This window comes from Pelophylax lessonae (assembly GCF_965119305.1).
Source record: "Pelophylax lessonae genome assembly, chromosome: 1".
Taxonomy (NCBI): Eukaryota; Metazoa; Chordata; class Amphibia; order Anura; family Ranidae; genus Pelophylax; species Pelophylax lessonae.
This window is the reverse complement of record NC_138768.1, coordinates 475,483,815-475,500,083: the sequence shown is the minus strand read 5'-3', so window position 1 is coordinate 475,500,083 and position 16,269 is coordinate 475,483,815. Positions and strand designations below refer to the sequence as shown.

Below are 16,269 nucleotides of genomic sequence, written 5' to 3'. Positions count from 1 at the left end.
ATCCAAGTCCGCATCACACAAATACATGACACCCTGATGAATTTGATCCACCATAGCCAATGTTGCCGGGCGGGGCAGAGTCAGCCACCAGGATGCGCCTGAGCACCTGCGTCCAATCCGCGACAGCCTGGGCTGCCATAAGGGAAGCAAAAATAGGTTTCAGCATGGAACCAGCAACCGTACAAGTATGACGGCAAGAGACTCTAATCTCCTGTCCGTGGGGTCCCGGAACACCGGGGTATCCTCCGCCGGAATCGCAGTAGACTTATTCAAAACAGCCACCGCGTGATCCACCGGAGGCGGCACACACCAACGCTCATCAGTAGCGGGCGTAAAGGGATAACGCAGCTTGAACTTACTCGGCACAGCAAAAGGCTTCTTTAAATTGCGCCATTGCTCATCAACAGCGCGCTGAAACTCCGCAGAACAAAAAAAAAACCTGCGATGTTTTGCGTTTCCTCTGCGTCCCATTAGAGGACAGCTAAGCAGGAGGACGAGGTTCCTCCTCCAAATGCGTTTGCTTGATAGAAGCAACGAACTCATCCATGAGTGCAAGCTCTTTAGACGAGCCAGGGGGGGAATTATCAACCCCTTCTACCTCAGCCTCCCCTTCAGACCCCACAAGGTCTAGAGATGAGCGAGACCCTGAGAAGGGCACTCCAGCCATAGCAGCCCCATCGCCCTCTGAATCAGAGGAAATTGACACTCTGGGCCGTTTTGTGGATCGATCAGCCACTAGCATCTGCATCTGAGCAGCCAAGTTTGCCACAATAGCAGCCAAATCAGCCCCCTCGGGGGAAGCAGCAGCCCCTTGGCCCCCCACCAAGGTGGGAGGAAACTTGCTTTCCTGAGAATCCATGCCCCAGTAGTATTAGGAAAAAAGGAGTACTGCCCCTTTAAGATCGCGGCGAGCGTAGCCCACCGCACCCACCGAATACACCGACCCCCACAGGGATAAGAACACTAGGCAAGGAATACAGGAAAATGGAAAGGTAAAACCTGGAGAGATCACACAGGCTGCTGCACCGATCGCTGTCCCAGAGCCAAAGGAAGTGATGCAATGACTGACCGCCCCTGTAAAGCCTATGTAAGGCTACACAAACATGGCCGCTCAGCTGAGGACTTAATAGGCAAATAGGCAACAGCGCCGACACGTGGCCTGATCGATCGCCGCCAAAATGGCGGCGTTTGGCGCCAAAACGCTGTGCCTTACCACACAGGACCGGCCATCATTCTGCCACAAAAAAATGGCGGATCGCCGCACAGCATGTCCAAACCCAGACTGCTTCATGTATGCACTCAGCAGAGCAGGAGAGCCCCCCCCCCCCCTCGCAGCCCACACACAGGCAGGAATTCCACACAGGAACTGACAGGGAGCTCAGCAGCCACACAGACATGCAGGGTCACACAGTCCCAGACTGACATCCAATAGACAGGTCCCCACAAAGAGATACACTTACCAGTCCGGATGGCGTGGGGAGCCTGCTCCAGCGACCAAACCACTGTACTGAGGACAGGGAGTGTCGCAGCCGTGACGCAATGGAACTGCGGTGCGAAACCGCAATGGCGTCTAGTGAGGTAGCCACCTCACAGATAGCATCCCTGCAGTGAACAGGGATGGGTCGTTCAATGTGCCAGGGAAACCTGTGCTGAACGCTCGATGGCAGGCTGGGAAGCCCCTGGCCCTGAACCCTGGGATCCAGGGTGGCCAGTCCGAGACCCAGCTCCGCACGATCATCTTCATCAGAAGAAGCTAACTAATGCTGAAAATAAACAGTTAAGTAAAAGAAAGAGAAAAAAACTCCAAATAAAATCAAAAAGAGAAAAGAAGCTGAGACTAAGAGCCCCAGCACAGGAACAGCCAACCTACTCCTAAGCTAGGCATTAGAAACTGGGTTGGGAATGCAGGAAGCAGGGAGGTATTGACTGAGGGGACCACCCCCTAGGGGTGGGATATGTTAAAAGCTTTGATATTAACTATTTTGTTGCCTAGCTACTCCTACGGAGCAAAGGTCAATAACCCCCATTAGTGATGAATATGAAGTGGCGGCGACTGTCAGAGGACGTAAAAGAAATCACAGTTTCCTTTCTTTACACCAGCTTGGGACATTTTTATAGACTCTCCCGAGTGTTTTAGTATTATTTCCGTGTGACCTAGAGTTCCTTTGAAAGAGTTTCTTGGCCACCTACCCATATCAAGACTTTCTTCGAACATGCATGTCAGCATGCCCCTGGTCTCATTTCAGCCATTCATGCATCTTTGAATGGATGTCCGACATCAGCATCCCGCTCTATTATAACCCAATAGGAACGGGACCTCCAGTCCCCCATAGATCTAGAAGACTGGAGTAATGTCTGGTAAATAGTGGCCAAATGCTCCTTTAACACAAATACACTTGACGCAGCATACACGGTCCTATTCCGATGGTATTGGGTTACTGCCCATATAGCCCATACTTTACCTGGGAGTAGTGATAGTGGTTTCTGCAACTGGACAGCAAGGAGGTGTCATACATGTTGGGCGGTCCTGCCCAAGACTAGTGGGGTTCTGGTCTAGGGTTTTCGGCATGCTTCAGACCCCTTTCCATCTAACAGTCCATAGGGACGCTAAGTTAGCACTATTACAAATACCTGGCTTATACACATGACTACATAAGCTGTCCACATATCTTATCTGAAGCTAAATGGACCATAGCTCAAGCCTGAAAGACCCAACGCGTAGCATTCCAGGGGGTGAAGACAAGTATGAATTAAATTAAATTTCTCAAGGTTTGGGACCCATGGATGAGTTCCCCCCACTCCAATTGACCTGTTTGGGCTTCACCTGACTGGTCCCTTTCGAGCTTGAGTCTGAGTTACTGCCTTCCTCTCTCGTCTGACCCTTTTTTCCTGTTTTTTGGTTTTCCATTTTATACTTCCTCTCAATTCCTGTTCACGCCATCTATAGGGTGGGTTGCAGGAGAGCCTCCCCCCAGTGACTGCACATATATATTGGGGACAAGTTTTTGCAGCTTTCATTTTTTCAGTATCATCCCAAAATTTCAGATTTCTGTCATTCTAGTACTATTTACCCATTATCTAACCCCTGCGTGGGCGATTTACAAGCTTGCCTTTGTATTCTCATGTTTATTCTCAAAACTAATAAACTTATTGAAAGAGAAAGTTTCTTGGTTATTTGCCCTAATCAAGCTACTTTTATGCAAGTGCCTTTGAATTTATTACATTTTATTTAAGTATTTATATCCACATTATTTAGTGCGCTCTGTTTCTTCTTTTATTTTGTGCATTGTATTTTGGCCTTTGGACATATATACAGAGCTTGCAAGGATTTTTCAGAGCTGCCTGGCACCAGTGAAGCACAATGCATTTGAAGGTTATAAGATCAGACCATGCCCAGCAGTCCAGAATTTTTTTCTGTCATTTTAAAAATACTGAAAGCTGCTGACAGGAATAATATGCAGAAACCAAAAGGCGGTGAATATTCTGAGCCAGTGAAAAAAAACAAACATGTAGATAATGGCATCCCGACATTTCTCCAAGGCAGCCCATACATTCATAATTTTTTTTGCAGTCCAACCAGTGGGTTTAAAGATAAAAAATTACCTGATTCGATGTGGATGGGAGAATCTGCTGTGCTTTTTTGTTCTAACCACAGGGAGCCTTCCATGCCAACAGAATATAATAATACAATTGATCAAGCGGGAAAAAGCCAACAGGCTGGTTGTATGGAAGTCAATCAGTAGATGGACTTCCATACAACCAGAATGCCCATACATGCATCAAAATGTGGCAGGTCCCTGCTGACCTGAGCGAATTTCAGTTCATGTTTGGCTAGCTCAACTTACAGCTCATTGATTTAGAAGTAGTGTATCCAAGAGTCAGCATAACAGCCACACTGCTAACATTTTTAGGTCAGCTATAGTTCTCCTTATTACATGATAAGATCACTTTAAGTGACCACTGCTCTCACCGAGTAAGTTTGCCTGGCCCGTGTCATATGGTGCCACTTTAATTGCATGCGTCTCATTTGTTGGTATTCCCAAAACAGATACTCTTCTTCCAACTCTCTCCGGTGCATGTCCTCATAACGTCTGTAAGGAAAAAAACAGAAAAAACACAATAAAGTGGAGTTGATTTGTTCCATGATTCCACACACGTAGAGTATGCGTAAACAGACGCATCTTTCCAACTGTCTCTGCCCATCTGCTCCCCTGACACGGCTGCGCAACAACAGAGTTAGGAGGGGAAAGGTATAACTAAACTATAATGGTTTATGAAATTCTTTGTATATGCATACGGTAGATATGAGCACATGGTTTGCTTTACAAATCTACAGTGCCTTGCGAAAATATTCGGCCCCCTTGAACTTTGACCTTTTGCCACATTTCAGGCTTCAAAACATAAAGATATAAAACTGAAATATTTTTGTGAAGAAACAACAAGTAGGACACAATCATGAAGTGGAACGAAATTTATTGGATATTTCAAATTGTTAAATAAAAAAATGAAAAATTGGGTGTGCAAAATTATTCAGCCCCTTTACTTTCAGTGCAGCAAACTCTCTCCAGAAGTTCAGCGAGGATCTCTGAATGATCCAATGTTGACCTAAATGACTAATGATGATAAATAGAATCCACCTGTGTGTAATCAAGTCTCCGTATAAATGCACCTGCACTGTGATAGTCTCAGAGGTCCGTTAAAAACACAGAGCATCATGAAGAACAAGGAACACACTAGGCAGGTCCGAGATACTGTTGTGGAGAAGTTTAAAGCTGGATTTAGATACAAAAAGATTTCCCAAGCTTTAAACATCCCAAGGAGCACTGTGCAAGCAATATTGAAATGGAAGGAGTATCAGACCACTGAAAATCTACGAAGACCTGGCCATTCCTCTAAACAAGGGATCCTCAAACTACGGCCCTCCAGCTGTTGCGGAACTACACATCCCACGAGGCATTGTAAAACTCTGACATTCACAGACATGACTAGGCATGATGGGAATTGTAGTTCCTGAACAACTGGAGGGCCATAGTTTGAAGACCCCTGCTCTAAACTCAGCTCATACAAGGACAAGACTGATCAGAGATGCAGCCAAGAGGCCCATGATCACTCTGGATGAACTACAGATATCTACAGCTGAGGTGGGAGACTCTGTCCATAGGACAAAAATCAGTCGTATACTGCACAAATCTGGCCTTTATGGAAGAGTGGCAAGAAGAAAGCCATTTAAAGATATCCATAAAAAGTGTTTAAAGTTTGCCACAAGCCACCTGGGAGACACACCAAACATGTGGAAGAAGGTGCTCTGGTCAGATGAAACCAAAATCTAACTTTTTGGCAACAATGCAAAACGTTATGTATGGCGTAAAAGCAACACAGCTCATCACCGTAAACACACCATCCCCACTGTCAAACATGTTGGTGGCAGCATCATGGTTTGGGCCTGCTTTTCTTCAGCAGGGACAAGGAAGATGGTTGAAATTGATGGGAAGATAGATGGAGCCAAATACAGGACCATTCTGGAAGAAAACCTGATGGAGTCTGCAAAAGATCTGAGATTGGGACAGATTTGTCTTCCAACAAGACAATGATCCAAAACATAAAGCAAAATCTACAATTGAATGGTTCACAAATAAACATATCCAGGTGTTAGAATGGCCAAGTCAAAGTCCAGACCTGAATCCAATCGAGAATCTGTGGAAAGAACTGAAAACTGCTGTTCACAAACGCTACCATCCAACCTTACTGAGCTCGAGCTGTTTTACAAGTTGGAATGGGCAAACATTTCAGTCTCTCAATGTGCAAAACTGATAGAGACATACCCCAAGCGACTTACAGCTGTAATCGCAGCAAAAGGTGGCGCTACAAAGTATTAATTTAAGGGGGCTGAATTTGCACGCCCAATTTTTCAGTTTTTTATTTGTTAAAAAAGTTTGAAATATCCAATAAATTTCGTTCCACTTAATGATTGTGTCCCACTTGTTGATTCTTCACAAAAAGTTACAGTTTTATATCTTTATGTTTGAAGCCTGAAATGTGGCAAAAGGTCAAAAAGTTCAAGGGGGCCAAATACTTTCGCAAGGCACTGTAGATACCCAACATACCATGCTTCAAAATTGCGCACGCTTGCAGAATGGCGACAAACTTTGGTACTTAAAAATCCAATAGGCGACACTTTATAACTCTAAACTGGTAACCTGTAGAAATTTTTAGAGGAGGGCTAGGGCTCAAATTATTCCTCTTGCTCCAACAATACCTCACGTGTGGTTTGAACACTGTTTACATATGTGGGCGGGGGTTTCCGTATGCACTCGCTTCTGCGTGTGAGCTAACGGGGACAGGGCGCTTTCATTTTTTTTCCTATTTTTTTTTTATTTATTATTTTTGGTTTTTACACAGTTTTTCTTTTTTTTTTTTAAATTTGATCATTTTTATTCCTATTCCTTGGAATAGAAATAGCCATGATAGGGCCTCTTTATTGTGAGATCTGGGGTCAAAGTCCTCAGATCTCACAAGTACACTAAAAAAGACAAAAAAAAAATATGGTAAAAAAAAAAAAAAAAAAAAAAAAAAAAAAAAATCGGCTCTTTAAGCCGGTTGCTAGGCAACGACGTTTGAGGTAGCTCCGGTCCTCCAAGACCATAGAGTCGAGTGTCTTCCTGTCTAAGAGGACCCGGGACCGGATAGTTTTCCCCGCTGCTGGCAGGTCCGGTAAGCAGGGGGAAAAGGACCAAGACGCGGCGGGAGGGGCACCTCTTCCACCGCCCCGTAAGCTATCTGCTGCCATAACCACGGTATTTAGCGTCAAAGTAGTGACGTACATCTGCGGAGGTCGGTCAGTAAGTGGTTAAGAGACTTCAAGTCTTAAATTATTGTAAGTTCTCTCAGCTGAAGACAAGTAAATTCTAGAATACAATTCAAGTAATACTGTACTTCTCAAACAAGAGAAATATGCACTAGGGGGCAATCCAGGGGAAAGGCTCCAGTTTAGTTTGTGGACTCCATCTTGTACCTCCTACAGTGGGGCGATTGTCGGAATACAGTAGATCAGCCCTCAAATTTTTCACTCGCCTGCTCGCATTTTGCGAGAGGAAAATTTAGGGCGAGTGTGGGGCTGCCCCGGGAGCTGCTCAGGGGAAGAGGAAAGCCGGCCAGCCGACTGACTGGATAATCACAGCGCGGATCATCCCACTGTAACAGCTTGAATTGTAATTGTAGGGCGCTCGCCGACACACACAGTCCCGCCTCCTAGCCCAGCTTCTTTGAGAGACAGAACACCTGGCCAACCAGGACGTGTGGCGTCTATCAAATGAGCCGGGCTAGGAGACGGGACTGTGTGTGTCGGCGAGCGCCCAGCAATTACAATTAAAGCTGTTACAGCAGGATGAACCACGCTCTGTCATTATCCGGCCAGCTTTCCTCTTCCTCTCTCTCTTCCCCTGCACTGGTCAGTGCATTGACGGGCACGGGCGAGGCTGCATTGACGGGCACGGGCGAGGCTGCATTGACGGGCACGGGCGAGGCTGCATTGACGGGCACGGGCGAGGCAGCACTGATGGGCACAGGAGGCAGCACTGATGGGCACAGGAGGCAGCACTGATGGGCACAGGAGGCAGCACTGATGGGCACAGGAGGCAGCACTGATGGGCACAGGAGGCAGCACTGATGGGCACAGGAGGCAGCACTGATGGGCACAGGAGGCAGCACTGATGGGCACAGGAGGCAGCACTGATGGGCACAGGAAGCAGCACTGATGGGCACTGCTCAGGCAGCACTGATGGGCACTGCTCAAGCAGCACTGATGGGCACTGCTCAGGCAGCACTGATGGGCACTGCTCAGGCAGCACTGATGGGCACTGCTCAGGCAGCACTGATGGGCACTGCTCAGGCAGCACTGATGGGCACTGCTCAGGCAGCACTGATGGGCACTGCTGAGGTTTTACTTCTGGGCACTGTTGAGGCTGCACTGATAAGCTTTACGGATGATGCTGCACTGATGGTCACTGATAGGCTGCATTGATGGGCACTCATGAGGTTGCACTGATGGGCACTGAAAACAATATTTTATTTTTGTAACTTCTGCATTAATGCAAAAACATTTAACAGTGTAATTTTTTTAGATAATTTATGAGGGCGTGTTTAGGGGCAGAATCAGGGGTGGGGCAGGGTAGGAGTTGGGTGGGGCAACTGGTGGCGAGTAACCCTTAAGGCCTGGCTAGTAGCTCAGGACTTAAAATTTTTAGCCCTGCAGTAGATGATAGTTTCTGTGCTCTTGGGCCTTAAATGACAGGCAAGAGGGTAAATTTGTCTAACAAATTAGTTTAACTATTTCAACCCTATAAATGATTCATATCTGTGTTTACCATCAGAGCATAATGTTTCCCTACTGTATAGTCTAGTCACTAAATAGTGTTTTTCTTTTCCTCCTCTCAGTAAAATGATGAAACAAACATCTAGAGCTTGGAAACATTGCCACAGTGAAATTTCTGCTTAGAACAAAGCTGCAATCTACAAATATTGCGAGAAGAAATATTTTCCAAATGCTACAAGAATGACAAAACACATCCTTGCATGCCAGAGATGCCCGAAAATATAAAAAATACTTTAATATTTTCCGCCTAGTCCTACTCCTGAAGAGAGAGCAGCATAAGCCCAAGGGGCTAAGAAGATATGGAGCTGTGTCTGTCAGTGACTTACCATAAAATACATTTCTCTGATATTCATTGACGGACATAACTTCTGATCTTCTTAACCATTGGGTTATACTGCCCCCTACAGGAGTAGGAGACAAGGCAAAAAAAAAAAAGCTTGACTACGCCTATGGGCAACCCCGGGGGGTATACTCCCATTCTCCGCTATAGGCACTCAGTTTTGTTACAAGCAGTGCCAGAAGAAAGCCAACTCCACAGAGGGGTGGGTGCTGTGTCCATCAATGAAACATCAGAGAAATGGATTTTACGGTAAGTTAAAAATCCCATTTTCTCTTTCGTTCATTGACTGACACAGCTCCTGATCTTCTTAACCATTGCGATGTCCCAAAGCAGTGTTAAACATGAGGGGTGGGAACAGCAGAAAACATTTCCCAAGGCTAAATCATAGCCAACCAGGTAACATGAAGCTCAACCAAAAAACTGGAGCCAACCTTGAAAAAGAAAAAAATACAAATAATACATCTTAAAGAGGACCAGGTCCTCTAAACAGCAGCCTGCAAAACCTTGCGGCCAAAGGAAGCACCTACAGATGCCAACACATCCACTTATCCATTTTTGTGAAAGCGTGCACAGACATCCAGGTAGCCGTCTTGCAAACTTGACGCCTAATGGGGGAAAGCCTAGGAGGCACTAAGCGCCCAAGTAGAACGCCTTAACATGGAAAGGAGAAAACATGACCCTTAACTGAATAGGTCTGAATCGCCATTTGGAAAATGGTCGCAGAAAAAGCGGTCAACCCCATCTGTGAGTACAAATGGTGAGTCTGACTTCCTGAAGGACTCCATAGCAGCCAAAAACACCCGAATTTCCCTAACCACATCCAGGGGAATGCAAGGCAACTACCATAGAATGTTTTGGCCTGGGACACAGGGAAGGCAACACAATGTCTTCATTAAAATTGAAATCAGAGATGACCTTTGGAAGGAACGACAGAAAGAACCAAAGAACCACCTTTTTACTGTGAACCACCAGGGAAGGAGAACGACATGACGTCGCCAGTTCCGATACTCTGCACACAGAAGCGATTGCCACCAAAAAGGGCCAACTCCAGGGACAGCGTAAGCAGGGGAATCTCCCTAAGATTTTTAAAAGGAGGTTTCTGAAGGAGAAACGGCATCAAATTGAGGTCCCAAGGCGGCAATGAAGACTGCACTGGAGGGACCAAAAAGTCAAACTCCTTGGAAAAAAAAGGTACGCTCCAAGGAGAGTGTGGCCAAGGGTTGTTAAAAGAAAGAAGACCGCCAAGGCTGACACCTGGCCCTTTAAGATACTCAAAGCCCGGTGCTTCTCAACCTCCATTGGCGGAAGGTCAAGATCCGAGCCACTGAGAAAGAGCAAGGATGAACCCCAAGAGACTCGCACCACGCGATGTACGATGGTAGATCTACCTAGAAGTAGATTACCTAGCTTTTAAGAGCGTAGGAAACACCGAAAAACAGAAACCTCTATCCTACAGCACCCAGTCTTCAACAGCCAAGCCGTTGAAACCAGTGACTTCAAAGCAGGATGGAGATTTGCTCTTGAAACAGCAGATCCTCCCTGAGAGGAAGTGTCAAAGAAAACCTCCGCGACCAGCCGCTCCAGATCGGTGTACCAAGACTGAAGAGGCCAGTCTGGTGCCACTAAGAACCAGAGTTCCCGTCTGCCTCGATCCTGCGCAAAAGTCGTGGCAGAAGTTTGAGAGGAGGGAAGGCGTAAATCAGATGATACTGACCCCACGGGCCACCAGCGCGTCTGTGGCATTCGCCAGAGGATCCAGAGACCGTGTCACCAACCTCCGAACCTTCCAGTTGAACCGACAGGCCAACAGGTCTAACTCGCCCGGCCAGAGACACAACTGATGAAAAACCTCCAAATGAAGGGACCATTCTCCCTAGTCCAACGCCTGTCGACATAGGCTTGAATGTGTACGGCGGAGAGGGCTGGAACGAAGCATACTTCCCACCGTAGAATGCTGGCTATTGCCAGAGCCGTCATGACACATCTTGTATATAATGGAAAGAAAGGTTCCAAGCTAAGGATAAATGATGGCTGCAGCCTCCATCAAATATAGCCAAAGGTTATATAGGTATAAGAACAGGGGGGGGGGGGGATAAGGCGCTGCCTAAGAAAAGTGGTAACTAGTTGGGTGTGTAAACCAGTACACAAAATGCTGGAATCAATAAAGGTGTATAGAACCATACAAAGGGAATAATGGTAAAAATCAATATCTATACCATAAATATGTAAAATACCAGTGTAAAGGTGACTGACTATACAAAATAATAAAAAAATTAATAAATAGCACCAAAAATAAATGTATGAAATGACATGCACAAAAAACACTGCTAAAGTGACTCTGCAAAGTGATGTGCCAAGAAGATAAAAAGTGAAATAAATGGTAGTAATGTAAACAATATATACCACAACATGATAAATATATGCGTGCAAAAAAGGGGAACCGCAACCTACGCAGCTGCCTCAGCTACACCCTCCATCTGCAAAGTCTCCCGTAGGGATTTTTATCAGTGCGCAATCAGCACCTCCTGAGCGCAGCTCCAGCTGAGGAGGGAATATCCTCACTATCTGACAGGTCGGGTACATGGACTAACCCTGCAGGGTAGGCAGATCTGGCAACTAATGAAGCCAGGAAGGGTAAGAGGGCGCTATCGGGAAACACAAAAAAGACCCTGAGGGGGAACTGACCAATTGAGGCCCCACACAAAAAGGCGAAGACTAAGGCCCCGCATAGGGGGCACTGACCACTCCACGGCCCGCAATCGCCTCACTGATGCAGGTAGTCCCGCAAGTAGAAAATCCCCTTGGGCCGAACAGCACCACTGGGAAGGGTAGCATATTGGTGGCAACTACTTGCAGAGACCAGGACCACAGCGCTAGGCCGCACAGCCTGGTAGGCCTACATTTTTGGATGCCCGGCTGCAAGTGCGCAAATCTGAAGGTAAGAAGGAACCGGCCAAAGCAGCGGAGGGGAGGGTGGATGCGTGGACTGAAAGTGGTGGCTTCAGCCGCTCTTAATAGAGCCACCCCACAAAGCTTCCATCTAGTAGGCGGCAAGCCACAGCTTAAACTTTAAGTAAGTGCCTCCAAAAGAACCGGGACCAAAAGAGGCAGCGGAGGGAAGGACGGGTGCCTAAGCGGGGAGCTGCGGCTTCAGTTGCCCTCACCAGAGCTGCCCCAGGGAGCATCTGACCAGTAGGCAGCAAAGCTTCGGCCTATATTACTGGTGGTTTCGACCATGTGGAGGGCGAACCCACGGAAGTCCGATCAACCACTCCCCAGGCCTTACACATAACCCAAGGGAGAACTTCCTCCGTACAAACAACCCCAAGAGTGGAGGGGGGGGGGGGGAACAGTGCACCTGCCAGATGGGGCACAGGGGGGGGTCGGAGGAGAACCACAGAGGGACTGACCACACCAGGGAGTACCTGCGCCCCACCCCAGCAAGGAGAGAGGGGGCCATCTACTTAAGAATCCAGTGTGCGTGTGGGTAACACTCCTAAGACAGAACTTCCTCGCCACCAAAGTGGGGGGGGGGGCTGTCAGCCAGGGTAACCCTGACGTGGACTATCGGCTCCGGGTCATATGTGTCTCCGCAAACTGTTTAACTGACTGGCCGCCCCGGTCCAGGATGGGGCCTGTCATGGCCAACCAAGTGCTAAGCCCTGGTCTGCGTGTGCTCGCTGGCCACACTGGGGTGACCATTGGCTTTTTAAAAATATCCAGCCCGTCAGTTGATTGTAGATTTTTCACAGGAAAAAAAAAAAAAACATGAATTTTTGTAAAATCTTACCTGTAAAATTCCTTTCTCTGAGTCCTCCGACAGTCGCCGCCTCCTCTAAATCATCACTATTGGGTATTGTCATCTGCTCCGCAGGAGTAGCTAGGCATATAGACTTAGCTAAAAACAAAAGGCATTTGCATGTATACACCCCTGGGGGCTGTCCCATCTGGTCAATACCCCCCTGCAGTGTCCACTCCCAACTCAGTTTGGTAGCATAGCAGTAAGAACAAGAACCCCATAGAGGGGCGGGGGTGGCGACTGTCTGAGGACTCAGAGAAAGGAATTTTACAGGTAAGATTTTACAAAAAACTGAATTTTTGTAAAATCTTACCTGTAAAATTCCTTTCTCTGAGTCCTCCGACAGTCGCCGCCTCTTCATATTCGTCACATATGGGTATTAGACTTTGCTCCGAAGGAGTAGCTAGGCAACAGAATATGTTAACAATAAAGCTTTAACATATCCCACCCTCAAGGGGTGGTCCCCTCAGTCAATACCCTCCTACTTCCTGCAACCATATCTCAGTTTTAGTGGAATAGCAGTAGAGTATACATTCAAACCCCAAAAGAGGGGCGGGGGCGGCGACTGTCGGAGGACTCAGAGAAAGGAATTTTACAGGTAAGATTTTACAAAAATTCCGTTTTCTCTTACGTCCTCCGACAGTCGCCGCCTCTTCATATTCGTCACATATGGGGACGTCCCAAAGCAGTGCAAACATGAGGGGTGGGAAACGCATCCGCGCCGAAAGGCAACGCAGTCTCCACATCAAAGAAAGGAACCTTACCAAAGGAAGGAAACCAGCTGGGCAACAGCAAAAATAAGTGCTCAACAGGAGCAACAACCCAGGAAAAGACAAAAAAACCAGGGGATACAAAAAAAAAACTATACCAACAGCCAGGAGTCCCCAACAAGGGACCCTATGGAACAGCCGCACTAAGAACCTTGCGGCCAAAGGAAGCATCCGCCGATGCCTGAACATCTACTTTGTAGAATTTTGTGAAAGTGTGTACGGTCGACCAAGTCGCCGCCTTACACACCTGGGCTACAGAAGCCCCATGACGGCAGGCCCAAGACGTACTCAGTGATCTAGTAGAGTGCGCCTTCACAGGCACAGGGGGAACCTTCCCCTGCAAGGAATAGGCCTGTTCAATGGTCTGCCTGATCCATTTGGCAATGGTAGAGGCGGAAGCCGCCATGCCCTTCCGAGGACCCTCTGGAAGAACAAACAAGGAGTCAGTCTTACGAAAAGACTCAGTCGATTTAAGGTAAACCCTTATCGCCCGAACAACATCCAGAGAGTGCAATCTCACCTCCTTCGGATGTTTAGGCTTCGTGCACAACGAAGGCAAAACAATATCCTCGTTAAGATGGAATTCCGAAACTCGTTTCGGTAGAAAAGAAGGATTAGGTCGCAAGACCACCTTATCCAAATGAACAACCAGGTACGGAGACATGCAGGACAAAGCCGCCAGTTCCGACACTCTGCGAGCCGAAGTGATCGCCATCAAAAAGGCGACCTTTTTGGACAACATAGACAACGAGATCTCCCTGATCTGTTCAAAAGGAGCACGTTGTAACACAGATAGAACTAGATTCAAGTCCCAAGGGGGCAAAGGATCCCTCCTAGGAGGAACCAGATGCCGCACACCCTGAATAAAAGTGCCAACCAAGGAGTTGGAAGCCACGGGACGTTGAAACAGAACGGCCAGCGCCGACACCTGACCCTTAATCGTAGCCAGCGCCAAACGCTGATCGACACCCGTCTGAAGGAAAGACAGCACACGGGAAACCGAGTACGTGCGGGGTGAAAACCCCCTGGACTCACACCAGGCAAAATAGGCCTTCCAAGTACGGTAATAAACCTTCCCCGAGGAAGACTTCCTCGCGTTGATCAAAGTATGAACGACCTCTGGAGAGAGACCCTTCTCCTTCAGGACCTCGGTCTCAACAGCCAGGCCGTCAAAGCCAGCGACTGTAAAGCAGGATGGTAAATCGGTCCTTGAGACAGTAGATCGTCTCGAAGAGGCAGACGCCAAGGAGCGTCGACCGCCAGATTCACGAGGTCTGCGTACCAGGACCGGCGAGGCCAGTCCGGTGCCACAAGAATCACCGTGCTGCGTTCCGAGTGCAACCTGCGAAGGAACCTGGACAGCAACTGAATCGGTGGAAACGCGTACATCAGCCTGTACTGATGCCACGGGGCCACTAACGCGTCCGACGCGTCTGCCCGAGGGTCGCGCGTCCTTGCCACGAACCTCTTCACCTTGTAGTTGAGGCGAGACGCGAACAGGTCCACATCTGGAAGACCCCACTTCGCGCACAACATCTGGAAGACAGCCGGGTGGAGAGACCATTCCCCCTGATCCAGGGTCTGGCGACTCAGATAGTCCGCCTGCCAGTTCTCCACTCCCGGAATGTGAACCGCCGTTATCGCCGGGACATGAGTCTCGGCCCAAGACAGAATGTCGGCCACTTCTCGAGCCGCTCGGGCACTCCTGGTGCCCCCTTGGTGGTTGATGTAGGCCACCGCCGTGGCATTGTCCGTCTGCACCCGAACCGGGCAGCCCTGCAGCCGGTCCGTCCAGCGATGAAGACAGAGCCTTATCGCACGCAATTCCAGAATGTTGATCGGAAGGGAAGACTCCCCCTCCGACCAGGTCCCCTGGGCGGACAGAACGCCCAGAACACCACCCCAGCCCGACAGGCTGGCATCCGTGGTGATTATCGTCCACGAGATCGGACGAAACGACTTGCCCCCGGACACCAACGGGGACTGGAGCCACCACAGAAGGTTTTCCCTGGTGCGATGACTCAACGAGATCTGAAGATCCAGAGATTGAGGTCGCCCGTCCCACCTGGACAGGATCTCCGCTTGGAGACCCCGCGTGTGAAACTGCGCGAAAGGAATCGCCTCGAAGGCCGAGACCATCAATCCCAGACATCTCATACCCGTCCGCAGAGACGAGTGTGGAACGTCCCTGAGGGACCTGACTTCCTCCTGAAGAGTCCTGAGTTTTTCTTCCGGCAGGAAGACCTTCGCCTGCACCGAGTCCAGTATCATTCCCAGATAGGGGAGACGAACCGACGGACTCAGTGTCGACTTTGGAACATTTATCGTCCAACCGAACTCCTGCAGAGTTTGCATTGTGACAGACAGGTCCTTCTCCAGACCCTGTCTGGTCGCAGACCGAACCAGAATGTCGTCCAGATACCCCAGGACAGAAATGCCCTGGGCTCTCAATAATGCCAGAACCGGTGCAAGCACCTTGGTGAAGACCCGCGGAGCCGAGGCGAGCCCAAAGGGCAACGCCACAAACTGGTAGTGATCCTCCGCAATGGCAAATCGAAGGTACTTCTGATGACCCTCGAATATGGGGATGTGAAGGTACGCATCCTTCAAATCGATGGAGGCCATGAATTCCCCCGGAACCAGGGCAGCCACCACCGAGCGCAGGGATTCCATGCGGAACTTGCGAACTCGCACAGAGCGGTTCAGAGCTTTCAAGTCCAGAATCGGACGAACCTTGCCCTCCTTCCTGGGCACGGTGAACAGATTGGAATAAAACCCCCGAAATCTGTCCCGATGAGGCACCGGAACCACCACTCCCTGAGCCCTCAGGTCCCGCACCGCCAGGTGCAGATCCCGCAGGCGCTCTGGAGACAGTTGAAGATTTGAGGGAAAAAATCTGCTCTCCGGCCGAGAGAGAAACTCGATCTTGTAACCAGATCGAACGATTTCCAGAACCCATCTGTCCCTCACACGGGCCAACCAGGGCTGA

At 48.7% G+C, this 16,269-nt stretch overlaps 1 protein-coding gene across 1 annotated transcript in view; it reads right to left on the bottom strand.

The window, feature by feature from the left end:
- Positions 1 to 16,269, bottom strand: part of ZFR2 (zinc finger RNA binding protein 2) — a gene marked incomplete at its 3' end in the record, with an annotated part of 435,737 nt that overhangs the window by 218,747 nt on the left and 200,721 nt on the right. The window contains exon 9 of the mRNA XM_082246780.1: positions 3,959 to 4,091. Coding sequence (XP_082102906.1) covers positions 3,959 to 4,091 — 133 coding nt within the window. The remainder of the gene's footprint in view (positions 1 to 3,958; positions 4,092 to 16,269) is intronic.